Source organism: Prosopis cineraria, unplaced genomic scaffold (genome assembly GCF_029017545.1).
Source record: "Prosopis cineraria cultivar Desert tree isolate PC_DT_omini unplaced genomic scaffold, ASM2901754v1 PC1309, whole genome shotgun sequence".
Lineage (NCBI taxonomy): Eukaryota > Viridiplantae > Streptophyta > Magnoliopsida > Fabales > Fabaceae > Prosopis > Prosopis cineraria.
The window spans coordinates 22816-33527 of record NW_026556634.1 but is presented as its reverse complement, the minus strand read 5'-3'; the positions used below and the strand labels follow the sequence as shown (position 1 = coordinate 33527).

The window sequence follows — 10712 nt, the reverse complement described above, 5'->3', positions numbered from 1 at the left end:
TCCTGTTTTACCTTTTTCCTCAAGCTATTTAACCTGAGAATTTTTTTTTTTTTATTAATTGACTTCAAGTGATTTTCTTGCTTTCGTTATTTATCATTGTGCTTAAGCTATCCTGTCCTAGATTATTTTCCTCTTTACCTTGAGTAGAAGTAATGTCTGATATGCCACATGTTGATCTTGAAATTTCTGGAGAAAAGTCTACAGTAACACAGCCCTCTTCACTCTCTATTATGCCTCGTAATTCAGAGACCACCTGAAATTATGTGGCAATGGCATGTTGACAATGTATAACCATAAAATTGCAGCACAGGTGCTGTGAGGTAGAAATATAAAAGCAAGACCATTTTATTTTTTTTGGGAATGAACCGAATCAGGTAAAATCTTAGACCATATCTTTATTTGGATAGGTTTGTGAGCATTGAGCACCTGAACCATGTACTATCTCTTGTTCATTAATTCGTACAAATTTGTATCTTTAATTTAATGAAGCACCAATATCATTTTTCATTCACAGAGCATCCTTGTTTATGAACCTGGGATATGTCTATATTATGGTTAACATTTATCTGAAATGCATCCTCTTGGTAATTCAAAATGTTCTCAGTTAGGATAAACAAAGTAATTTTTGAGCCCTTTGTCAATAGTTTAAGCTTTTAAGTGAGATTTAAGATTATATTTGTGCCTTGGTAATCTTATAATTTCTTTTTTTATTTACAATCTTCAGACCTTATAATTTAAAGTCAGTTTTAAGTAATTGAGCATTCAATAACAAACCATAGTGTTCTTATACATCTAGTAACTCACTGCCAACAGTTAATACTACAGTACATGCAACTTGTTTTCTTCCTTCAATTTCACTTCATGATTGACATAAGTTTAATCATGGACACATACCATATTCATTGCTTAATCTTTCCTTTGGATTCTTTTTGAGACATTTTTCTGTTACTTGGGCCAACCAGTGAAGTTGTTCTTCTTCGTAGGAGGTTCCAATTGCAGGATCCACCAATTGCGGATACTTCTTTGTTCCAAGAAGAGGCTTTGCCTGAAACATAAAATGAAAGAAAATAATAAAATACAGTATGTTTTACATAAGCACAAGGTCAACAGAAAAGGTGCAGAGAAAAGTTGTATGGCATTGTGCAATGATTTAGGTCATTAGATGCTTATAACTAGAGATTAATGCCAAAATTTTCAAGGATAACCCTTTTCCATTAATGAAATGGTCTTCTTAGCCTATTGTTGTCCTCTACTAGGCTTTCTATGCCTACTTTATTTTTAGCTCTCTCTCGCTCTCTGTTAATATATAAATATTTGGTATATGGCAATACTAACTAATCTAGATTAGAGTACTGTTTGGCCCTAAACAGAACTACTTGCATCCGGTAATAACATCAAAAGGAATATGGAACATGATTCAAAGCAGAGAGTATTGAGTACTACAGCACGGATATGAAATGGATTGACTTGGGAGAGAGCATCAGAGTTAAAGCTTAAATTTAAGATGTTGCATGACAAAGGAGAACTATTTCCAAGATACCATGGTTTATAGTGCACCAAAATCACAAAAAATTATGTCATCAAAGAAGATTGTTGTCCCTACTGCTACAAGATTTGTGTTTTTGAAAACAGATACAAGAGTTTACATGGGATTAAATAGTATCACAAGAAAACAAGACTGATAATGATCTTTTGAAAAAACAAAATATAGGGTCTTGAGGTCAAACAAGTACTTTTGATATTCTTAGAATTAGAGGACAATGTTGATCACCCTCAAAAATTCAAATTACCAGAAGCTGCTTAGGGTGTGTAATAAAAGTAATGTTGTGTGACTATTACCCATTCAACAAGGTTTTTCTCTCCTGATATTTTGTCTGTAGCCCTCTGACCAGTGATAAGCTCTAAAAGAACCATTCCAAAGGAGTATACATCCGTCTTGGCTGTTAGTTTCCAATTCTCCAAACACTCTGGTGCTGCGTATACCAAACTTTTATCCTTGTGGGACTTTTTTGCTTCACATTTTGCTCTCCCAAGCTGAAATCTCCAAGCTAAGTATATATTCACCATTCAATGTAGAAGTTAGATTGATCTGATGAGAAAATATGGAATCAACAGTAACTTAGACAAATAGGATATGTCTTGGCTTCCAAGTCCAAGTTATTAAGTATGTACCATTGGTTCGAACTCATGGTTTAGAAGAATGTTGCTTGGCTTTATACGTCCATGAATTATGTTATTATCATGTAAGTACTTTAGACCCATGGAGACACCTACAGCTATTTTCACCCTTTTTCCCCAGCTTAATGGCCTGCAACTATTCTCTGCATGATTCAGAAAGTTCCTTTATTGCATCACATTGAAATCTCCACCAAAATTCCTAGGACAGTTATACAGATGCTAAAATTCTACATGCATTATTGGATCATAAGTCTTACTAGATAGATGCTTGTCAAGTGAACCATTGCATGCATACTCATATACAGCTAGTAGCTGACTTTCTTCTATGGAGGAACCCAACAGCATGGCCACATTCTTATGTCTAGCCTTGAGGATCAATTGCACTTGAGACATCATTTGTTTCTCTACTTGGGCATCTGTGAGTCGATGCTGCTTCACCACTATTTTCAGCTGACAATCAAGCTGACCTTTGAAAGTAGATCCACATTCTCCTTCAGAAAGTGAGTTGGTAATTGAAAATTCATCTGTAGCAACTTGAAGTTCGATATATGAGAAGTCCTTTTTCCATCCACTATCTGGCCGTCTACTTTTGCAGACTGAGCAGATAGAGCATTCTGTATTCCCAAAAATGCTCTTCTCTTGCTTTCCATCTGTTTTATCTTCTTGATCATGGCTCAGCAGCTCAGCTTTTGTTCCATCTATGTGTAGATCACCTCCTGTTGCCTGCCTGAAGTGCTGCCCTTCATCATGGATGCTCTTCCATGTCTCTTCTACAACTGTTCTGGGTTCATCAGGTTTTGTCTGACTTGTTTGATTACTGTCAGTAAATGTAAAGTCATCCCCCTTATCTGAGTTTCTTTGCATCTCTTCTTCCATGCTGGGAAGATCCTCTTTTATTTGACCTATCATCGGATCATTCCAAACTGTTATTGTTATGATGCTCAATAACCACTTTGTGAATAACATGCAATGAAACTGAGACAGAGTAAAGCTAACCAGCCAAATTAGAGAGTATTTGGCCAAGGTAAATCCCATAAAAAAATATACCTAGAAAATGACTGAATTGACTAAATAGCTTCAATTTTTTGAGAGTATTTTGCATAAAAAAGATTTAATTTTAATTCTAAGTTTATTCAAAAAAAATCTGAAGCTGATATTTTGGCGGACTGAGATGTAACCTGGTGCTAGAAGTGTTTCAGAGCTTACCAATCTTGGGGTCTTCCACACTGTTATCCTCATCGTCATGACATCCTGGTACAGGACTGATAAATATCTCTGTGGGGAGAACTGGGGGGCCTCTCAAATGTTCAATCCTATTGTTACGCTTCAATCTTGATATACCACAAGAAAGCTCCTGCAGGAAAAACTTCTCATCTTTCTTCATCTGCCTGCGACCCAGGTGCTTTTTATATTAGTATGTTTGTATGATTCATGTGAAAAGAGCTGTTTAGAGATTTGACAAGAGGAACATTAACTATGCAATCGTTTTATAATTCAACAAATCATAATTTGACTTAGATGTTATGAGAAGTAAATTCCAAGTTACAGACATTCTAGAGTCATTACACATCCATCGAATCAATATAAAATCAGTACAATTTTCATGCTTGATCTTAGTCATATGAGAAGCTCAGATACAATATGTTTTTCCTTCTTCTTTTTGCTTAAAGATGGCTACGTTAGAATTATTGTATATCCGGTTTATAGTCCTCAGCTCAAGCCTAACATTTAATGCTTTGGCTTGAATTAGCCAGAATCAATATCTAGGAGCAATTCCCAGAGTGTATCAATACCCTTGACTGTGTAGGTTAGAGTTTCATCTCTCATAATCTTTGCGTTAAAAAAGGTTCTTAACGAGGACATAATTAGCACGGCCAATGAAAATATCAGTTTCTGTTCCTTTGTACTTTCTAGACATTTAAGAAGAAGCAAAAGTTGCCCCAAAAGCTTTCAACTTTCCTTCAAAAGCAATGTTTTGTTTCATGAGATGACTACGAAGGTTGTTTCAATGAGATTATCAGTTTAATTTTGCCTGACCTGTCCAATATCACCCAAGTTGCATTTAGTTCTTTCGCTTTGTCTAAAGCAACCTCCTTAGCTGAAGTTGCCGTGACCAACTCTATCCTGAATTCAACCTGAAATGTTATGCAAAATGTAATAGGCTGCAATATTAGTAAAATATGAGAAGTCCTAGCATTACACAAATATCTGATAGATTCCCAGTTGTGAATAAAACAGATGTATGGTAACATCCTAATGGGAAAATAATATGAATTACGGAATGATTTTTGTCCTCTACACTATCACTTAATATGTTAACTGAAGATAATATCGGTTCTATCTATGTTTTTTTTTTTCATGCTTCACAATTGTATGCTTCACAACCGGAATGTTTTTTTTCATGCTTCACTTAATATGTTAACTGTGCACAAGTAATTTTTAATAAAATAGTAAATTTTTTTCATATGAAAGTTCCTTTAAGCTTGACCAAAGCTCACGTGCATCATATATGCGCTAAAATTTAATGGAAGTTGAAGATGATTGAATTTTTCAATTTGATTACTGGCCCAAAAAACTTTGAAACCATACCAAGGATTACTTCACCTCAAATTTAAATATTCAAATGAAGATTCACGAATAGGTATAATCTTTAACACGTTTTCTCAGACAAGAGCTTTAAAAAAAATCCATTCATTCCTCAACTATTTCTTGTAGATTATTTTCTTCGGATTATGTCATCGATAATAAGTCATTGTCAAGTAAATTCTCAACGAGCTGCTTTTTTTTTTTGGGTATGGTTTTCCAATATCATCCTTTTCAATTGAACATCTATTAACTTTCAACATTTACTTCATTCTTCCTTATGATCATAAAGCAAAAGAAAAGATCTCAACAACTACTGTTAATGTTACCTTCTGTGATTCATACAGTTTAGAAATCTCAAGAAGCTCCTCATTATTTTGGTATTCTTCCATCCTCCTCGCAGCTCGCATCTCTACTGCTTTCTTGTTGGCTCCAACCAGTGATTTGCTGTCCAATGTGCTTAAGTACCCCACTACAAAAGAATTTTGATGGTAAAGGAAGCAGAAAAAGTAGTTTATTCATGTGTCCTTTATATGGTGTTTGGCACGTGGGATTTTAATTTCTCAACTGCCGTGAAACCTATTTGAAAGCTATTCTTGTACAAGATCTATATGAAAAAATTTACACTAATGTTGTGTATAAATAAAGAGAAAATCAACTAGTTTGCCTTTGAAAGATGACTTACACTGTTACACATTAATTTTGGTAATCAACTGTTGTTTGCATCACTTCAACACACAAATAGTCATTCTCTCATTCTCACGAAATTTAGTTGTTTTCTCACTCCACTGAGTCCGAATCAACATTTTCTTCATGTGCGTACCCGTGTAAATGTACCATCACAGGATAAAAACATTGAATCTGTCCCAACAGAGTGACAAAAGTGATTTGGTGCAAAAATAGTGATTTGATGAATAATTAATAGCTGCCATAAACTTCCCTAGCATCCATGGAAGAGCACATACTAGGAGTATAAAACTGATAGAGAACTGCAACAACGGTGAGCTTATCTCCTGGCTTCAGTGATAATCCTTCAAGGACCAACGAAAGACTCTTGGATTGACATCTTTAGATGCATCCAGGACGACCACCACCCTCTTTCCTTCCATACTTTTACAATTTCAAGCTCTGTATTGCTATGGAACAGAAAAGTTGGTTCAGGGAAGAATATATGAAGAAGAGGATACAAGGAACTACCAACATGGGAGATATAGCTTATTCATCCAAGTGAGACATTTTGTCGAATACAGGAGCTTCAAAAGAGCCCTTCTGTCATCAACTTCCCAGACATTGCAAAGCCATTCTATATAAATACTGTAACCCTTGAATATTCCGCATTTTGGGAACCTGATGAAAAATCCAGTAATCTTCTTGCTGTCTCTTTATAAAAACCCATTATTTTAAAGCTCAGATTGGTCCGAGGCATACTTGTAATTGGTTTTCATGTCTTAGCTGAAATTCTTGCGATTGATAATATCCAAGCTAAGGTTAAACTTGTTCATCATCCCTTTGAAACTATCCCCAAAGAGGACAAAGGAATTTCTCAAACTTCGGAGAAAATCAGGGAAATGTTCTTCGGTGCGCAACGAGATTACAAGGCCTCCGGCTGGCTGCTGCATTGTGGGCAGCCGCCTTTAGCCTCGTGGACTTGCCTTCGGTCGTCCAGTTTCATGCCACAACGTGGTGTTCTTCGCAAAAGACAAGAATACGCGACAAAGATCCCAAGCATGTCTCTATTTGTTGAGATGATAATGAACCTTGAAATTCTCTTCTTTCTTCTTTTCCCACCATTTTCCTGCATACCGCGCTGGACAACGAGCTTTGACCAGTGAAACAAATTTTTGACATAGACATAGATGCAGATAGCATGGTCTCTATGCTAACAAAATGTCTGTTCATATTTTTATATTTTTATTGGTCTACTGGTTCTCGTTGATCATCATTCATCAAGCTTATTTTGATGGAAATGAGAACATTTGAATCAATAACAAGTTTAGATTTTGATGATAATGTATCAGGCCTACCAATAACATCCTCGTATATTAGGAGTAGACTTAAACTCGCAACTCTATGAGTTATAAATTAAATATTTATTAATGGGACCAACTTTTATTGGTTGTTCTTGTTTGTTTTGGTAAAAAAAATTTTATAAATGCTATATTTTATAAATCCTTTTTCACCCAAAAAAATAATAATTTATTTATCACATAATTTTGTTTGTTGGTTTTTCATAATGTAATGAATCAAGTTATATAACTTCATTAAGATATTCACATTTAATACTTAATGATATATTGAACAAGACTATCTCCAATAAAAAATAACATGTGATGTGAGCAATCAAAAGATTCTCACTTTGAGCAATACTTCTTTTTTCGCGATAAAAACTTACGCATAGCTTGATATGAGGAAACCAATGCATGACATTTGAATAAAAACATAAGAATAAATGGACTCGTTTCAAACTGCTTTTACTCTATTGTTATTGTTGCAAGAAATGATGTTTTGTAAAATATATTTTAAAATAAAAAAATATTTTTTACATTCTCTTTTATTCTTTAAAATAATAATTTCAAATTACTTAAAAGATATTTTTATCTTTCTATTCTTCATAATAATTTTTTTCTTTAAAACACTTTTTAAAAATATATTATCAAATAAATTTTTTCTTTTATTTTGAAGAACAAAAAATTATTTTTAAAATAGGTTGCTAAACAAGCCCAATATCTTTTTGAGTTTAATTATATTCCTCCTAGTCTTTCAAAATGTTAACTTAACCTATTATTTTATGATGTTCTAATGCAAGGTATTTGAATTATATCTTCTCTTCTTTTGTATTTTTTTTTTTACAAGCATTTTCTTGTTTTCTTCTCTTAAGTCTTGTATTGTGAATAAAGGTTGAATCTAGTAAAAAAAAAATAATTCGGCTCTTAGAATATGATAAACTAATATTTAAATCTTTTATAGAAGTGTATACATTTAATATTGAGTTGTATCTTAAACATAAGATTACTTCTAATATAAGAACACTTGTATATAATAATAAAAAAAAATTAAAGATTATTTTTACCTCTCAATTGTACATAAAAGATTACAGAAGACTATCAACTCAACTTGGAACCAAATTTACCTCCTAACATTAAAAATTTGTTTTTGGTACTTTTGATGTTCTTTGCCAGTTATGTAAGTTTTATATTTAAATTTTTTTAATATTTTTATTAATCCTACCATTTTTTATATTTTAGGATTTCAATGACTTTTTACATATAATTAAAAAAAATAATATTTAACTCATAAAAAATAGTGATTCAAACTGAATTCAAAAAATTGAATCTAATGAAAGTAATCTCAGTCCCGCAAAACTTAATTAATTAAAATTCAAATTTCTGTATATATTAAATGCTCCGCAATGATTTCAATGGAATCTTTATAAAAGATATGCCCAAAATTCAACCCTGAGGGGGCAAAAAATTGCTTGGGATATGGGATTCCGTAAGGTTGTCTTAGAATCTGATGCAAAAGATCTTATTCAGAGAATTTATGGTCATTGTCTAGTCAGAAGCTGTTCTAATCTGGTGTTTCTGGAAATTGTGAATATGAAAGAATTCACGTGGGAGCTTCAATACTCTGTCCTTTATCATATGCAGGGCAGTGTGGAGAAGTTTTAAAGCCTAGAACGAAATTATTTAAGGTGTCTACTACGTTATAATTTATCTATCTTCATATTATTTTTCTAACTTTATTGAATTGTAAAATCAAATATCAAAATTTTGTGATCAAGTAATTCTAATATTTTAATTTCAATAGATAATTTAGCTTATTCATTTAATCTATTTTATAACATGGTTGTTTTTAAATAATATTTAAAAAATTTTAATTTCAAAAAACTTCTTTTAGTAGTAGCAATTGTCTTTAGTATTATAAAATAAAAAGTGAAAAAAAAAAACAATTGTTTTTCCCCCCAAATTAGATAGCAAGCAAAAAACTCTAACAAGCAAATAAAAGGATTTGGCATGGCCAATGGCGGCACTAAGCAAATCAACAAAGTAACAATGTAAACATAGTTGAGCAACATCAACATTCAACCGAAGCAATGTTTTTTTTTTTTTAAATAAGAACGTGACGTCAATGACAGAAAATGATTCAATTGAGAGAGGAGGATGATTAATTGATATTGGGAAATGGAAGTGATAAATACAATGAAATGTGAGGCAATAAATTTTTAATGAGAAAATGTAATTAACATTAATATTTAATATAAAAAAGGATTAATAAGCAAATGTTAGTATAAGCTAGCAATAAATTATTAATAAAAATATATAATTAACATCAATAATTAACCAGAAAATTAATAACTAGTTTTACAAGATACAAACAATATTTTTTGAGATCTAAGTCAGTGAACTTTAATGGCCTTACATCAAAAAAACCCCTGATCATATGACCCCCCAATTTCTAAGAGTCCTAGTGCAGAACGAGATGTTGGGAACTAGTTGCCCTTCTATTTAGTCTGTTAATTTAATTTTAGACTTTGTTCCTTCTTTGTATAAAAAAAAACAAAAAGAAAAAAATTTAAATCTCATTTAGTTACTAAAAAGGAATATAATAAAATGGATTAAAAAATAAATATAAAAATAAACTAAATCACCCGTTTTTTTAATATTAAACATGATAAAACTCGTTAATATGTACTACAAATGTGAAAATTACCGCACCCTCCAAAAATCTTGTCAATCATTACTCCCAACTCCATAAATTAAATTATCTCTCTTATTTATAAATGTGTTTACTATTCTTTTTTATCATATCATTTTTTACATTTATTTTTTTAATTCATTCAATTTTATATTTTCTAGTAACTAAACATAAGGTTATACTCAATCAAAAAATAATAATGATTGCATCGTGTGATAAAGAATCCAACACTTTTTAAATAGTCTCAAGTTGAGATTTGTAAACGAACAAAACTAGCTTTTCCCCTAACTGGGGCCAACCAAATTCAGATTTTAATTGGTCGATAGATATCTAATAGTTTGTTGCAAAGAGTATAACATAGTCATTCACATATTAAAATAAATTTTTTTAGAGAAATTCTTGTTTCATGATCTTATAAAATTAGCATGATTAAAACTCAAATTTATAATGATACATGTGTAACCCACCACAAAGTGTATTAGTGTATATATGCTTAAATTTAACACTACTCTAATACATTGGATTTATAAAAATATGAATTAAGTAATTTTTTTTTCTTTTAGGGGCTAATTCAACATTGCATACAACACAAGAACAAAGAAATAGAGAGTTGGCCAAGTGGTTTAGTTGTCTTCTAGTCCTTATCAATCATTGTGGCCTTTTGTTCACGTTTAACATCATAATAAAGTCATACTTTAAAAAAAAAACGTCTAATTCATAAAATTGACAGTTTGTTAATAAAACAATGACTGTAAAAATATTAAAAATTAATTTTCCAATAAGAAATATAAAAATAATATATAATTTTTTTTAAAATATTACTTATATCCTCTAAAATTATAATTTGACTTTTTACAAATCTTTTTATAACATTAAAAAAATCCACTTATAATTATGAATTTAGAAAACATTAGTGATAATTGTATAAAGTACAAATTGTATCGTATTTTTATACTTGTGAAGAAAATATAATTTGAAAAAACATTTATTTACTAATTTTATAAATTCTCAACCCGCATATGTCATTTTTCTTACAATTAATTAGTCTTGGTTCATTCTAAGCCCTGACTTGTCTGAACTATCCTAGGAAGATTTTGGAGAAATGTTTGATGCAAAGGGGCTGAAGAAAAATAATATAATAACTGAAATTTTGTCTTCATTATAATTAGGGATGTATGGCCAGATTAAATTTTGAAGTTGACATGACAAAACTATTTTTTATCGTGTGAGTAAATTAGAAAAATATATAGAGACGT

The 10712-nt window shown here is 31.5% G+C and overlaps 1 protein-coding gene across 1 annotated transcript; it reads right to left on the bottom strand.

The window, feature by feature from the left end:
• Positions 1-138: 138 nt before the first annotated feature.
• On the bottom strand, positions 139-5782 carry LOC129299809 (probable serine/threonine-protein kinase PBL21; the record flags this gene model as incomplete). Its single annotated transcript, XM_054938285.1, has 9 exons — positions 5727-5782; positions 5091-5233; positions 4216-4313; positions 3385-3566; positions 2436-3080; positions 2173-2321; positions 1840-2034; positions 950-1045; positions 139-253 (listed from the first exon to the last, which is right to left on the bottom strand). Coding segments are annotated over exons 1-9 (1624 nt in total), but the record flags the coding sequence as incomplete, so codon positions are not given.
• Between the last annotated feature and the right edge of the window lie 4930 nt (positions 5783-10712).